Raw genomic sequence first — 17686 nt, 5'->3', positions numbered from 1 at the left:
TCAAGATATAAGGAAGATGTCTTCAAGAAGAAAACATCATCGACAAATACAAGGACATCAAGGAAGGTGACTACACAAGAAGGATTCACTTACACAAGAACCTGATCCACAACACCAACAACATGAAGGGAATCACAAAGAAAGAGTTTCGAAGGAGTGAAGAAGTAGGTATAACATAAAGGATTCATTCCAAGACAGTCTTGTTGTGCGTTATGCACACCTTACCCCGTCCTGGACAGGGACCTGTTGACGTGTTTTTTATGACAGTGTCAAACACAGAATAAAGTTGCCTAATGGTCTCTTCACTCTCTCTTGATCAAAGTACTATTGCATGCTAAGATTGCAAGAAGTTCAAACAATCGACTCCAAGGTTCCTTCAATGCGTGGACGTGACTTAGTTGGCTGATGTGATTGTTGGTAATCCAAGGGGCCTTACGTGTGCATCGTTCTTTCACTTCTTTGTTGTGGCTCGAACTCCATCATCGGATATGGCAATTCTGCGATGCTATTGCTTTGAATGGACTAAAATGAACTGAAAGGAAAGGGAAAGGGTTCAGAAGGATCTAAATCTACTCCTAAGGGCAGTGATAACAATGAATAGTGCTCTGGTGGACAAATTTCAAATAAACCAAGCTTTGCTTCGCCAAGTTCAACTACAACTCTACAAGAACCGGTGCAATCTTCTGAGGATATTGAAGGATTTTCAAATCGAGAAAGTGCATTTGAATACCCAAAATGGCGCAATCCAAACGACTGTCCACAACCGAACTTAGCACAAGTTTAGTGGCTCAGGCTAACTTTACACTGCAACTTACAATCAGCAAGATACAAAAAGTATGAACCATGGAAATTCATCAGACACCATTACATCCTCCATTGAAATCAAAGCACTTTACTACTTCTAATCTAAGTGAGGAAGGTGAAACCATGCAAGTTTTGAAAAAATAACTCAAGTGGACACCATCAGAGAACAATGTTTCACTATTATTTTCTCAAAAACTTATCACAACAATTTCATATAAAGCTCCCTCCCTTACAAATGAGGGGGATCACCCATTATATAGGCTTCAAGCCTTGGCTACATGCAAAACCCTAATTAGGGTTTTCCCTAAAAGATTCTCCACTCAAGATGCAACAAGGTGGGAATCTCCAATTAATAACCCATCATGCCCATATACAATCAATTCAAAAGTACCCAAAATAGCATCCATTGCGCATTAAATGCACCACCTCCTTCAAATTCGTCCAACATGCATTGAATATTCATCCATGCAAAAATCACCCCATTATGTCATAAATGCTCCATCATTTCTACATGCGGCAGCTGCATGCAAAAGGAATCTGCCATAAATTCAACATGCAATGACCAGGTTGCCATTTGGTCAAATATTCCGGTAATGAATGCGCCACTCTACTGCCACGTGTTCAATAGGTCCTCACCATGCAAGTGGACCCCGCCGTTGTATATCCACTCTTGCACATCTAGAATTGTTGGAGAGGGAAAATTCGATTCAGGAAGAATTTTCTTGAAGTCTCCTCAACTTTCCTTGCTTGAAGCAGGTTTTTCATCAATTCTGCACATTTCCTAGTTTTAGGAAAATTTCCAAATTAGGGTTCCACAGTCCAGGAGAGAGAAAATCCTCCTACGAATCCAAATCTGTAAAACTTTTGAAATTTGGATGTGATTTGATGTCCGAGAATGGATTTTTCAATTTTTTCCCTGGAGGGGAAATTTCTTGTTCAGTTCATCCTTGATTCTTTCCTTGCCTTAGAAATTTTATGTTCAATTCATCCTTGGGTGTATTTCTTCCTTGCTTGGAATTTTGTCTCGAAGGAAGGAATTTCCAATACTTAGCCAAATTTTCATCTTTCTTGGAATTCTGTCCTGAAGGAAGGAATTTCCAATACGTAGCCAAATTTTCACATTTCCAAGAATTCTGTCGTGAAGGAAGGAATTTCCAACACTTAGCCAAATTTTCACCTTTTTCAGAAACTCTGTCATGAAGGAAGGAATTTCCAACACTTAGTCAATTTTTCACCTTTCCTGGAATTATGTCTTGAAGGAAGGAATTTCCATCACTTAGCCAAATTTTCACATGTCTCCTTTTCAACATCCCTATTTTTAGGGATCCTCCTAAAATTTAGGAGCCGGGTTCATTGGATGAAGAATTTCACCCCGATTCTGAATCTATAAAAATTTCCATATTTGGCTTGGATTTGATGTCTAAAAATAGCATAACTGAAAATTCGCTCAAGGGGAATTCTTCTTTTTATTCCTCCTTGACTCCTTGGATTCCGTGCCTCAGGCAAAATTTTAAATTCTTTGCTTGGACGAAATTTCTTTTTACCACGCCAAGGATTCATGAATTTTCTCTCTGTGAATGACTTCTTGGATTCAGCGCCCCAACCTAGACCCGGGCGCATTTAGGCTCTATCCATGGAGAGGTGGATTATTGCACTTGTGAATTCATTCTTGGTTTTAGCGCCCCAACCCTGACTTGGGTGCATTTTGGCTCTGTCCATGGAGAGGTGGATTATTGCACTTGTAAATGGCATCTTCAATTCAGCGCCCCAGCCCAGTCTTGGGCGCATTTTCACCACGTTCATGGATTCATGGATTTTTCCATCATTTCAGGCTCTTCGTCAGGATATATATATGAAATATAACATTTAAGTATAATTTGAGAGTGGTTTCAGGTCCATAGGAATCATAATGCAAATTCTGGATTTTGGAAGATCTTCCAAATTTCCAGACTTAGTCAAATTTCAGGCCATTTTCGGGTCAAGATGACATTGGTGGATTGATGTGAATTTCTCGACTTGGATGATCATGCTTGCTTTCCTCTTCTGGAATAGGAGATCCAAACTTAGCCAAATTTTGACCACTGTCTGTGCTTAGATGCCACTTTGGGATTTTGAAGGTGGATTTTCCAGACTTCGAACAATTTTGTGCCTTCCACTTCAGGGATGATTCTCATACTTAGCCATTTTAGACCCCTGCTTGTCTACTTTCAACTTTCCAGATTTAGAAGTGATTGTGCATGTTGATTCTTCACTGTCTACTAGCTCGATCCTGCCACAAATAGACTTTCCCGAAATAGAAACTTTCCAAAATGTCAGAGTTAGAGCCTAAAACAGGACGCAGGAATGACTTACTATAAATAGAAACTTACTAAAAATAGTAAGCTTGATTTTTGGCAAAATTACACCAATCTGAGACTTAGTAAAATCCCTAAAAAATAGGAACTTTCTAAAAATAGAAAGTTGCTCCGTTTTGGCTCAAATTTTACTGGGAGGTTCCTTGAAAGGTCCCGATTCCAGCTGCATGCTTAGTTTCTTCAAAACCCTAACATAAACCCCTAAAATCTAGGACAGAAGGCGAAAACCCTAAAATTCACAAAACGAGTCCTAGACTTAACCGAATTCGCTCAAACAAAAAGCAGATTTAATCAATATGACCCCCAAACACTTGCAAAGCAGAGAGATTGACAAGACTGCTGCGAAAAGACCACAAAAACGCAAGCCAAAAAACCGGGAGGGCCTAAAAAGAAGGGGGTCCCCATTTGCAATGGGGCGATGTGTGAAAACGTCACAACAGGACCCCCGATTATCTTTGGTCTGCCCGCAGGAGTGTGTAGGACCTCCCAGGCACCTTGTCAATCCCGAAGTTCATGAGCGTGAAAATAAACTAAAGCTCTAAGTTCAATCAAAATCGTGAATCTTATAAAAAATCAGCCTAAAAGCCAAGACTATCATACAGCTCTCAAAATCATGTTTAAAGCCAAAAAGGGCAAACAAGGAAGTAATCAGTCAAAATTGCCAGAATCAAAGAAAAGATGGTCAAAAGTCTTAAATTGCGTTTTTGACGAGAAATCCCGAGTACATTCAAGGAAATAGTTCGCACAAAAGCCTGAAACCTATAACTAAGTCCAAATCGTGCATTTCAGGCTGCAATGCCAAAAATGAAATAAAGGGTGAAAGTCGCACAAATGATACCTATAGGTCGAAAATGACTTAATTGTGCTAAATCGGCTTCTTGGCCGAAAATTTCAAATTTGCAAATCACGCAAAATGGCTCTTTGAGCCGAAATCATTTCAAGAGATAACATTGCGAAAAATAAACTTAAAAGCCGAGAAGATAAAAGGAAAACAAATCTCGCAAATTCACCTCATAGGCCGAAAAGTCTCAATTCACCCAAAGGCATCATTCAAGCCGAAAACCCTGAGGTGCAAGTCTAAAATCACGCAAAACACCTGATGTACCCAAAAATCAAAACCTTAAATCGGCCTATTAACCTGAAAAGACAATCAAAGTTCAAATTCGCTCAAAAGAAGCTTATAACCCGAAAATCTTAAAGAAGTTTTCAAATAGTTTAAATCGTGCAACACCAGCTAAAAGCCCGAAAATGATAGAAGCTTCAAAATCTCGCATAAACCGAAATTCGCCAAAAAGAACAAGATATTAAATCACGTCATTGAGCCTCTCAGGCCGAAAAGGAACTCAAAATGTCTAAAGTAAAGGAGGGTCTTCTTGTTTAGTCAAAGATCATTCAAAAGAAAAGATCGCACAAAGTCCTCCCAAAGGCCGAAATTCATAAAACCAAAGTCGCGTAGAAAATAAGAAGTGCATGAGTTTCATGAAGTAGGAAAGGTGTTCGAAGTTTGCAAACAAAGTCGCACAAAATAGCCCAATTGTTAGGAAAGGGGCATTTGAACTTGATGAAAGTTCGCGCATTTTGACCACAATACCCGAGTTTTCAAAACAAGAGGTACATTGGGCATCTAGAGTCAAAGGCAAGGTTCGCCCATTTTAAGCTAATTGGCCAAATTCCAACAAGGCAAAAGGGTTGTTCGTTTGCGGACCATTGTGCTTAGTTCAACTGCAGGTGTTCGTCTTAGGCTGGGACAGAATTGGGTGCCTAAAACGAGTGTCTCCGGTCTGAAAACCCTTCATCCCTTGGAGTTTGCATCGTTTCTGTCTAGTTGTGAGGGTGTCTCTGGCGAAACAAGAATTGGTTTATCGAAATCTGTCTACCCACTGCATCAACTGTTATCATCCTTGTCCTTAGGATTCCTGAACCCTTCTCTTTTGCTTTTGTTTCCCAGTCCAAAAATCGCAGCAGACCAGCTTGTTGCAAAATGTAAGCCCCCTTGTGCTCCTAGCAAAACACATCGACCATTGAGCTATCCCGCAGCCAAGAACTGATATTTGGTACCTTGAGGTTGTCCCCTTTGATCAACTAAAACAACATTAGGGCTCTCCTTATACAAGAGAAGATAGGATACTCGGCGAGATCATTCTATTTTGCATTGGCTGGATAGAGTCGTAGCAGTGCGATTTTAGCGGCGTCAACAAGTCTCAAGATCCAAAACTAAGAGGGAGTCAATATTTACACCTTGCACCAAGACATTCAAGAGGATAGTTTCAGAAGAGTTAATCAAAGTTAGAATATCATCATCATCATTGTTGAAGCTGGATAATGATATTCATTCATGACGATCTACCAAGCCGACAAGCAAGATGAGATGGTATCCTAGTCATCATTCCACCAATCAAAGGAGTTCTACCGCAGCTTGTTCGGATTCAGTGAACCAAGCTCACCCATGGGGGCACAAACTCCAACGCACCTACCCCCACTATTTACTAGTCGAATATTCCAGAGATGACATGTGTCAAATTGTTGTAATTATTTCATTGGCCATAATAGAGTTTGTTGTAACAATCCCTAATTAGGGTTTCATTGTAAAATCTTGGCCGTTGATCTCAAATCAATCCAGGCCATTCATTTTAATGAGCTCTCTATATAAAGCCCAAGCTCTTCATTTGTAAAGGTTAATAGAGGAATATAATAGTGTGTAGTCCAAGGATAGATAGATTAGAAGTTAGATTAGGAGGAGGAATTGTTGTTAAGACTTGTAAATGAGATACTCTTTTCATTGAAGTTATGGTGAAATGTGTTATTTCAACAAGTCCTATGCTTTTTGCTTCTCATTTGATTTCATGTTGATTAGATTGAATGGAGGAATCTGTTGAATGTATTTGTGTGGAATCCATTTAGTCCATACCACTAGCCTCTTGCTGATTGTAAGTGTGCCTTGCGTGGTCAACTGGAAATTGGAATGATATGAGCTTCACTTCAAATTGTTATATTTCCATTGTTCATGCATTAAATTGAATGGTAATCAATGTTTGATGATAATGATTTGAATATCTTTGAATTATCCCTTAGAAGATTGCACTGAGCTTGTGTCAAATTGTTCAGTTTGATGGTCAGACCTCGCCCAGTAGGATTCCATTGAATCATTCACCCATTCTCTTGCATTCTTAGGATTAGAATAGACTGCCTCAAACCTTATATCTTTTGTTCTTTCTTTATTCTCCAAGTGAGTATCTAGGATCTAAGTTCCACGAATTCAAGCATTCATGAACAATGTAAGTCCCCTTGTGATTCCAGCATAATCACACTAAACCAACGAGCTTATCCACACGTTGTGACCCGACTTATTAGGAACCTTGGAGTTTTCTCAAGTGATCCTTAAGCTAGTCTTCAGCATTTGAGTAACTTTGTTGAAGAGAGGATAAGATACTTTTGGACATTTAATTCTGTGTTCGCATGTGCCTAAAAAATACATTAACAATACCCACATAAAAGTTGTGAAGAAATGTTTAATGCTAATATATATATATAACAGATTTATGTATAAACAAAAACTTCATGGTAGGTACAAAAATGAGTAGAAAAATAGAGGTGCACTTGTATTTGGAAATAGGGGCTGTTTTCTGAGGACAGGGTTGCCTAGGGTATCTTTGTCTTCCGACTTCTGCACACCAACCTAGATCTATGCTCCTGAGACCCCGAACTGCACGCCTGTCAAATCTAGAGTTGTTTCCTATATATATATATATACACACACTATAAGGTACTGATGTGTAATAGAAACTTCATAGAAGGTATAGCAATGAGCAGAAAATATAGAGGTGCTCCTGTATTTGGAACCTGGGGCTGTTCCTCCATGGTCACCGCGAGCGTCTCTGTCTTCCAACTTCGACACACCAATCTAGATCTAAGCTCCTAAGACCTTGAATTGCATGCCTGCCAAATTTGGAGCTTTTTCCTAAGGACAAGGTGTGTGTGTGTATTTGATTTGTGAATGTGGGATTTTCAGTTTGGCCCAAAGCAGGCGAGGAGCTCCTGAGACCCCGCACTGCACGCCTGTCAAATCTGGAGCTGTTTCCTATATATATATATACACTATAAGGTACTGATGTATAAATAGAAACTTCATAGAAGGTATAGAAATGAGCAGAAAATATAGAGGTGCACCTGTATTTGGAACCTAGGGCTGTTCCTTGAGGATGGGGTCACCGCGAGCGTCTTTGTCTTCCAACTTCTACACACCAATCTAGATCTAAGCTCCTGAGACCTTGAATTGCATGCCTGCCAAATTTGGAGCTTTTTCCAGAGGACAAGGTGTGTGTGTGTGTGTGTATTTGATTTGTGAATGTGGGATTTTCAGTTTGGCCCAAAGCAGGCGAGGCCACAATTGGGGGACCTCATCCCCAACATGAACACACATAACGATTCAAATCCGTGAGCATGGTAGCCCAACGGGGGCATAGATCCCACAAGCAAACCAACCCAAGTAGGGTATTGGCCACAGAGGCACAGGGATGGACACTTGCTAAGTTAGCTAAGATGAATGCTAGCAAGATTAATGCTGAAATTCAAAACTTCAAACCCACAAGCACACTTGATTAGCGAGGGTACATGCCCATGATCACAATGGGCTAGTGGGGGTTTGAACCTTGGTGGCAACATCAACAATGCAACAACTTAACCATCACACTATGGGATGAACCCACTATATTTTTAATATTAATATATATTATATTTATATTTTTTATATTGATATATTTTTATATTTCATATATTTATTTATATATTAATAAATTAATTATTAATTTTATAATTCATATATATATAGAAAATCATATTAATATGTTTTTCATTTATATATATACAAATGGATATTAAATATATTATTTATTAAAGAAAAGTCTTCTAAATATAATTTTTATATGATTTTGTATGGATGAACCCAAAGCAAACCCAACCCCCCAAAAAAAGTGACCAAACTCACGGACCAAACCCATGGACCCAGACCTGAACTAGTATGAGGACCAATAAATTAACCATTAGTGAGTAAAAAATTGTTATACTGTCCTACTTGTAGTTCATACTAGAATTAGTATTCTTATGTTTGAAGTGAGCATTATTATAATCACACAAACAAGATGGAAACAACCATAAAAGCATTATAATACAGTAGCTACAACAATTTTGGAAAAACATTTAACTTGGAAAGCCTAGTATGGGTGTGAAATCTTCTTAACTTCCTCTAAACTCCCTCTCCTCCGTTGGAATAGAACAATTATAAAAGATTAGATAAAGATAGTCCAATAATCTCCCTAATGCTATGCTGATTTAAACAACTATATCTTGCAAGAGATTAAAGTTTCTAACTCTTCTTTTGATACCCACACTCTTAAACCTACGCATTCTATACACTTTGGTCATATGACTTTTACTTATAGAAACATTATTAGTGTCCTTTCATAAAGAACTCCCAAAGAGCATTGAACTTGAAGAACTCTTAATGATCATTGAACTCGAAGAGATATTGTTTTCCAATGCTATTCTGCCTCAAATAGATTCTTAACATAGAAAGATTTTAGTATTGTCGGGCAAGATCCGAATGAATTGAGTTCATTGTTAATATGTATTATTTCAGGGAGTTGATAGGAAGTCCACCGATTATTTGAAAGGAGGCTGTTTGCATATGGAAATGTTGATAAGTTTAAGAAGTAAACTTCTATTGTAGGATCCACAATTTGGTTGTCCACAATAGGGAGAGTTATGGACATAACCTTTTCTGAGGAACAATGGGAAAATATTAATATCTGTCCACTTCAAAGACAAACCGCCAAGGGGTGCAAGCTTATGAAGAAAAAAATAGGTGTTTAGGTTCTCTGAAGACAGCTGTTGGATGTCCACTTCAACTTGGATGTGTTTATAGAAATGGTTGAATTGGTATGGAACAAGAGGGAAATAATTAAACAAATTTTTTGAGCTATTGGATTGGGTTTTGAGGATAGTGGATGTTAATGAGCTGGCTAAGTATTAGGATGGCTCACTAAAAAGGGCATCAATGTATCACATGTAGGAGATGAGAACAAATAACATCACTTTGGGCAATCATTGGTAGAGGTGACAACACTAGTATCACAAACCTGTGCTTGCAATGAGGTATGATTTTGGCCCATCTTTCTTTTGTTATTGCACCATTATTGCAGATTAAAATACTTATAGAAGGCGTTTGTTTGTGCATTTAGAGATTAAACTATTTGGATTCTATATAAATATATATCATAAAAGCTAGAATAATAAGCATACTCAGGGCCTTTATTGTATGGGCTTGAGATGTATTGTCCTCCATAAGACTTTATTGTCAACAAGTAAAATGCTCTTTCTAATTCTTGTTTGGTATAGTATAGTTGAGTGGCCTTATCTTTTCTAAAAATTTGATGCGTACACTTAGTTCTGATATATATGACAGATGAAGGAACAACCAACTATAGGGATATATTGTCCTCCATAGTATTTTATTGTAGGGGACATTCAGAGATTCCACTTCCTGTCATGCATATCAAAAATTAATGTGGTCTTCTACTTCTTCTGTAGTGTGGTATGGTTGAGTGGTCCTATCTTTTCTAGAGATTCGATGCTCACTCTTAATTCTGAGATATATGAAAGATGAAGGGTAAACATGAATATTATTTTACATGTGTATGAAGTATCTATATTTATATTTGAGTGAATTTACTAGCTCCGTAAAAGTGAGATATATACAATATAAGCTAGTGTTACTGCAACCTTTGCTTTATTGGCAATACCATGATTCATCACAATGCAAAGTTTCTGCCCTTTTTTGAAACTGTGAAAAATAATAATAAATTAAAAAAATAGAAAAATATGCTACAAATATAAAACAAAATTAAAGTTTTATAATTCACACAAGGTGAATATTATGGTTCCAGGTTTTCCTTTCTTTCTGTGTAAATCTTTGTTGGGATAATGAACCCACCTTTAAATGGTGCAGGATAAGCCCTAGACTTTAGTCATAAGCTTGATAAACTTGGGATGGGTCAGGGTTGAATGCACCCCATAGTCATTGCATGACAACCTCAGCACATATACATTGGAATAATGTGACTAGGTCTATGATATTATGTAAATGGATGATGGAGATGTTGGCATGTGGCATCCATCCTCATTGCTTAGTTATAATGGGTCAAGTATATTTGGTGAGTGGGTAGCTTGTGGAATTATATTAATATAGAGTAAAAAGTCATCATATGTGGAGATTAGTGGTTTACCCCTATGTTATTATTAGTGGGAGGTCCATATATAGGAAGTAAATGTTATTGTGATGTATGTCCAGTTTGTTGAGAATTTTCAGTTTGGATTGGATCTCAAGCTGGAGATATTGTGTGGAGTGCCTTCTTCACTAAGGAGAATTATATGGTGTTGCTCCACCTTCAGGTTAATTATTTTATGAGTATATTGGATATTAAGGTATCTTGGCCCACAAACATCTCTTTTGTTGTGTGATCTCTATTTCATTATTGCATATTGTTATAATTATCTGGCAAGTTTTCGTTGGTAGATGCATGGATCTTATCAGGTGGTCTAAGAGCCAATGATTTGCAGAAGGGAGAACCATTCTGTATAGATTGGGAGATTTTTACCGTTTTACAAAAAAGCTATTGTGCAGATGTTCTCCTGATGCAAGTTTTTGATTAAAATGGTTCATGGTCCATTGGAAAATATTTTCTGAGATTTGAGAAATTTCTAGAAAGTGGTCATGGGAAAGATTCTGAGCAATAACAAGGGAGACAAGGCTATCTAAGGTTGGCACTTGGCACTATGAATTTGATTTGTGGCGAAATTTTTTGGCATAGAGTTAGGGAAAAAAGGAGACAACTCTAGAATCTTTGTTTTCTTTTCCAGATTTTTTTTGTTCAGAGTCCAGACATTTCATACATTTCAGAAGGAAATCATTGGGGACTTCAGGGAAGTGGTCACAGTTATGACTGGTGATGCTTTATTATGATTATTATTTACTATTACAAGGGTATTGTCCTATATGGAAATGAAAGTTGTGTTTTTGGATTCCATGGGTTTCAAGGTTTGTTTGTTTCCACAATTGGGAAGATAAGTCCTGACCAAGTTTCTCTCTTACATATACTGCAATATGTTTGATCAGAGAATTTGTCTGTGGTTCTTCTTTGTTAATATTTTATTGTTCAGATTTGCAGATGATATTTTCCATAACTTTTAGTAAACTGTTGTGGAAATTCAAAAACTGATTGTCTTCTATTATATAGTTTCTTTGCATTGATTAATTACATTCTTTGAACAATAGAAGGTGAATTTATTTCCTTTATCAAAATTAAGATGTCAGCAACTTAGAGCTTTCATTATGCTTACAAAGAGACATATTTTTTTATGGTGATTTCTCTTTTCAACTGTTGCATAATTGTCACTCTTTTTTTGGATATGTTCGCCATTTGTAGATTCACATGAATTCAAATGTGAATGAATTTCAACATTTTTGATTGCTGATTCTTGAAAATGTCCGTTCATCTGGAGCATTTAGAGATAGTGATATATTTGAGTGGATTGGTTTATCTTTCTCAAACATTTCATCTCTGAACATGACACTTTCTGTATCTTTTACAGGATTCAAACATGTTTATGCAGAGTAATGGTTTATGATTAAAACTTTAGGGTTGTGCGGTATAGATCTTGTAAATGAAGATAACCATTTGTTTAAGTTTCATTAAGTAAATAACCGTGTGTACCAAATATTTTTGACTTAAACCAGAAGCACCTGTATTTATCGCAATATTTATGTGTGAGATTTCTGTATTAATATAACCATGTGGTAAATCCAGAGACTTTTATTTGGCCATCATAGGTTTGAAGAATTGCTTATTAGTGTGAGCTCTACACTCTGTTTTGTCATTTGCTGCTGCTTCCTTGTTTCTGCTTTGCAACTTTATTGGATTTAAATGTTGTCCATTCTGCTTTATGAAAATGACATTTGTTTTTTATTGCAGACAAACAGAAGTTATCAGGTTGCAAGGTTTGCAAGTTTTGGGAAGGATTTTGGTTGGAACACCTATTGAGAAAAAGGGCATGCGCTTATTTTCACTTGGAGGTGGGAGTGCAAAATTTTCCACTGAGAATCAGCAGAGGGACCAGTCAAAATTTGAACCCATTTTCGGTGCAATTGCAGATAGACTCTTGTCATTTCCCTTCACAGATGCTTTGTGTGCTACTCTATTTGATGTTCTTCTAGGTGGTGCTAGTCCTAAGCAGGTAGTTTTTCAGAACCTGTCCATGACCATTTCCTTATGTTTGTTATTAATTTATGTTATTATGAAATGAACTTGGCTTCATCTTTCTATTTAAGGAGAAAAATACTGATGTCAACTGAAGGAAAAGAAGCATATCTTTTCTAATTCACACTGTGTATGCTTGGTTTTAATTCAGGTTTTGCAGAAAGCTCATCATCCACAGGAGCAAGGCGACAAGAAAACATCAGCTGCTGCACCTTCATCCCATTTTGTCCTGCCTCAGATATTGGGAGTTATTTTTAAATTTATTTTAAATTGTCAAGACTTTGCAACAAGGGAGTGTATATTGACAGATTTACAGATGCTGCTTCAAGCAAATCAGTCAAATATTGATTCCTTGATTTCAGTAGGCATTTTCCTTATTGTCCCTCCTGCCCCTTCTGTCTAATTTCCCTAATGAAACATGTACATGAGATCATTTAATCTGTTCGTAACCTTTTTCTTGCAACTCTTGACAGGAGTATATGTGGCAGGCCTGGTTCTTGCAAGTTTTGTCTGATGACAAAATAAAGGAACGTCAGATTCTAGAGTCCAGTGAAGCTTATATTACACAAGATAGTGAGAAAATGCTAGTAAGAAATACTTTTTGTATTGTTCACTGTCACTGCATATGTAATGTAAAAGGGGGATGGCATCACATAGAGCAAACCGTGAATTTCCTTCTCTTGTATGTGGAACAGGTGAATATCAGCTTTTGCTCTTTCTTTTTTGGTTGGTAAAGGCCTTGTATTTTCTCACATCTGATGAGTATATTTTTAGCACCAGTTGGAATTTACGTATGCTGAAAAGCCATTCCCACTGAAGCTTTTTTATCTGAAATTTTGTTGTAGGCACAAGTTTCTGGATTAACTCTTATGCATGAACTGCTGGAAGACTTGGTAAAAGAACTGCTTGACATTGCTTTGAAGCAGACCATATTTGCTGTGCAACCTTGTCGTGATAACACACTATATCTTCTCACGCTAATTGATGAGATGCTAATCAAAGACACTCTCAGTTCTTTACCCGTATGTTCAAGAACCTACAGTGTGTGATTGTCTCAATCTCCTTCATGAAAACAGTATTATTTTCATTTATGCTAAAGTGTTACTGATAGAATAATTTTCTTGAATGTCTTTTCCTTTATACTTGCATTCAAATTTCGAAAGGATGTGTCTGCATGGCTTCTTTCTTATACTTGCATTCAAATTTCGAAGGGACTCCTTGATAGATTGAGCATCAAAATTTTCCTCTAGTTGATTAAATACAATCTCTGGTGGCATTTCATCTTCAAGCATAGTCTCGGGAGGCCGGAGTTGATGATGAATCACATTACTCACCATAACTTGTTTGTCTTGAAATTTTTTTGACAGTGATTCTATTTGTATTTCTTCCATAAGATCTTTCAGCGCCCCCTCAAATAGTGTAATGGTAATGATATCTTTGAGTGTCTCTTCAAGTTGTTCTTCATATTTGGGTTTACTTGCGATGATTTGTAGCTCTTCGTTCAATATCTCCATAAGATCTTTGTAGCTCTTTTCACTCCAATTCCTCTCCATTTCGTCAAACCTTCAAGCTTAGACTTGACCATGGATGCCTCCAAAGGATAAATATGTCTGTCTCACATCAATCAAAGCCTAAGAGCACAAAACTTCATCAAATTAAGGCAAGAAATCTCTCAAGGGAAGGTCCTCATAAAGGAACCCTAATGCACCTAACCGGGGACTCTAACTCATCTTAATCTAATGAGCTCTCTAGAAACTCTCCAATGCAAAGATTGATAGCACAAACCCAAAAGACTAAGCCAAGAAAGCTAACCCTAGAAAGCAAAAAGCAGGGGTCCTCATTTGCAATGGGGCAATGTGTGAATACGTCACAACAGGATCCTATATAAACATCAATATATTATCTAGTGGAGAACCACATAGATGATGAAACAATCAATAATTGATTATGGTAATTGTTAATTTTGTAACATCGGTCGTGCCATTTCATTCCGATGTATTAATCTGTTTGCATGTTAACATATACACTAATAAATTAAACCGTTAGTATATATGTTAATGAGTAATAAATAAAACAAGATTATGTTTAACCAACGGCCATACCATTCTTGCTATCGGGTTGATTAGCGAGTCTTAACAATTGCTCTCCTTTCGATCGGGGAAATTGATGATAGTTAATGTGTTGTGGTGAAGAAGGACGTAGGGAAGAGATGTGTCTTCCCACGTGGGAAGAGATGTGTCTTCCCATGTGGGAAGACATATCTCTCCACCACGTAACACTTCATCCACTTATATAATTAGCATACATTGAGAAGGATGCATACACCGAAATCTATAAGTGTAGTGCATCTCTCAAAATCACACTTTAGCAGATAAAATACAACCTTCAGATCATATCTGATATTCCAGATCGTATATTGCAGATAGTGCCATATAAACATATTGCATATCGTGGCACACTCATATAGCAGATCGTGAAATATTTAATAAGCACAGAATCTACTTACAGTAGCTTATAACATTGGGTGAATTCTAAGGTCACACAGTAGATTAGTGACATATACTACAAGCAGTTTGAATTTTTCAAATCTGATCAAAACTTAACAGTAACACACAAATTCTGAGTTTATATTCTGTAGAATCCCTTAAATATTTGGCTGAAAATCAAATCACAAACTTATAGCAATGCTGATACAAATGGTTGCAAACTTATAAAGTATATTGTGATTCGTGTTTGTAGTGATCTATGGCTGTACAGCAACAATCAAAAGATATTTATTACTTGGAAATGGATTGTAGCAAACACCATAGTCGTCAACATCTTTGTCACTTTAAGATTTTGTGTTTGCATAGGATATTGTAACAGAAGCTGTGGGAAATGCTTATGGTAAATCCATGCACCTGTACAACATTTGGGAAAGCTGCAGTTCCAGTCAGAAGTCTCATGATTTCCTTATACCACAGCTCAAATACTAATAACAACCCTGTATGGACTGGTTAAGAAATGTAGATTGCTGCACTGCCATAGTCAAGGGTGGTTTAAACAATATCTTGATGGTATGGCAAAGATAAAGGGTTTCAATTTGTAGCAACTCATTTGGATAATGGTATGGCACCTTGGTATTCTATGACAGCCTTTTGGAGATTAATTAGCTTTATTTTCCAATGGTTGAGATTAGAATTGACATGGTATGATAACAAAAGTTGCTCAGCTAGCTATAGAATCTTCCACTAGAGAGAATATTCTAAATAAATTGAATAAGATACGTTGTAAACAACAAATATGTTAGGAATTGCATGCAAAAAATATCAATTATATGTAGATAAATATTAAACACAGGAATGTTAAACACAGAAATAATAACAACAAAGACACAATATTTAACGTGGTTCACCCAATCTTGGGCTACATCCACCAAACAGAGAGTCCAATATTACTCTCCAATAAATCAAAACCGATTACAACCAGCAATCCCCTTGCAACTCAATATCGTTGCAAAATGCTACAAAATTCTCTATAGAAAACCCTAACCCTTAGCCTTTTTAACAAGACATGTCGGTTACAAAATTAGGGTTACAACATGCCAACGAATAGGAAAATAACATCGGACACCTTTATAAAATAATAAGTGTCTTTTTGGCCTCGCGAGGTGCTACCCTTGGCCTCCGCAAGGGGCGCTGCCCCCAAACCCCTGTCGAATAATATGGGGGGAAACCTCGTCGATAGAAGTAGGGAAAATTTAACCTCCGAGTCTAATTAGGCTCCATATAACAACACAATAGATATTGATAGTCCACAACAAAACGGAAACTAAACTCCAACACTCAAAATCAGAAAATCTTCAACACAAACCAAAAACCAATAGAAGCTGGAAATGTTTCCTGCAACTTTTAGGACGATTGTGATATCTGAATGAGACCACCATGAAGTACCCAAGGGTTTTCATCCCAAATCCCAAATACCTAGAATTTTTCTTCTCAGGCAAGAAAATGAACAAATGTTCAATCTTAGAGAAAAGGAGTTTTGATTTCATAAATTGATGCTTTCTTTTGTACCTAGCCTCTGCTTTTATAACCCTCTTTCTAATTTAAAAAACATTTTCTCACTTTATTCTAGAAGTGTCTAGAATACATTTTTTTGATAGAACATTATGTTGGCCCCCTTTTGTAGAAATACTTTATATAATTGAACCCTCTTCTAATAATAAAACATAAGTCACCTTTTTATAAATATAGCATAAAGTTACTAGTGTGACTTAAGTTATACTATTAAATTATTTCCTTCATCTTTCCCCTCTAACATACAGGAAATAAAATAATAGGCTATTGGAATGCCCAATTACCTATGTCCTATGTTTCATAAGGTTTCCTAGATGACAATGGAGGGATGTGTTGGCAGTCTCAGGGGCCACTATTTGGTGATGGCAATATGTGAGAAATATATATATATATATATAGAGAGAGAGAGGGGGGGGGTTATAACATAATACATACATACATACAATAGCTAGCTATATAGTATTTATATAATTACAAATTATTATTTATTTATTATTAATCTATTTTATGTTTACCTTATTGTTAATACATAATCTTTATTTACTTTATATATATTTATGTTGTTATCATGTGTATTTTTATATGTTTTTAATATTTTATACGCAACCATATTGGACTTGGGAAAAGAAAATAGCTTTCATCAATGAACCTGAACCCTGAGCCCATATCCAACTCCATACCTGAACCAAAAGACAATTATCTGATGAAATGATAACTCCTGCTGAAGTTGGTGCTAACAAACTTTGGAAGAAAACAATATGAGAGGATGAATGAAGAAAGAAGATCTATTTATGAGTGAATAATATTTGCTAGTATCGGTCCTTAAGTTGCATATATTAGGTTTTTTTTTTAGCTTTTTATTTTTGATCAAACAAAATAAGTTTCCTTTGCATTGAGCACACCTATTAACAGAAAATCTGCTCTTTTATCTTGCAAACATTTCTTCATAGGAAGGTGTGCCTATTTTTACACTTACACAAATTTTAAAACAAGAAATTAGTTGATCATCATCATAGGTGCTTGCTTATCAATGGCAACACAAGTTGGCGCATGCTTGTAAATTACCTTGTAATTTTTCAAGTTTGATGAAAATTTGTTTCATCTTCTAATGGTGGATGCCATTACATGCCATCACAACTTTATTTAAAAACTTCAAAAT

At 36.6% G+C, this 17686-nt stretch overlaps 1 protein-coding gene across 7 annotated transcripts in view; it reads left to right on the top strand.

The window, feature by feature from the left end:
- Nucleotides 1-17686, top strand: part of LOC131047875 (BEACH domain-containing protein B) — a 273465-nt gene that overhangs the window by 235320 nt on the left and 20459 nt on the right. For all 7 annotated transcript variants that reach the window (XM_057981681.2, XM_057981678.2, XM_057981679.2 and 4 more), the window contains 4 exons: nucleotides 12185-12446; nucleotides 12621-12830; nucleotides 12943-13164; nucleotides 13315-13491. In XM_057981681.2, coding sequence (XP_057837664.2) covers nucleotides 12185-12446; nucleotides 12621-12830; nucleotides 12943-13164; nucleotides 13315-13491 — 871 coding nt within the window. The remainder of the gene's footprint in view (nucleotides 1-12184; nucleotides 12447-12620; nucleotides 12831-12942; nucleotides 13165-13314; nucleotides 13492-17686) is intronic.

This window comes from Cryptomeria japonica, chromosome 3 (genome assembly GCF_030272615.1).
Source record: "Cryptomeria japonica chromosome 3, Sugi_1.0, whole genome shotgun sequence".
Classification (NCBI taxonomy): domain Eukaryota; kingdom Viridiplantae; phylum Streptophyta; class Pinopsida; order Cupressales; family Cupressaceae; genus Cryptomeria; species Cryptomeria japonica.
This window is presented reverse-complemented; position numbering and strand designations above follow the sequence as displayed.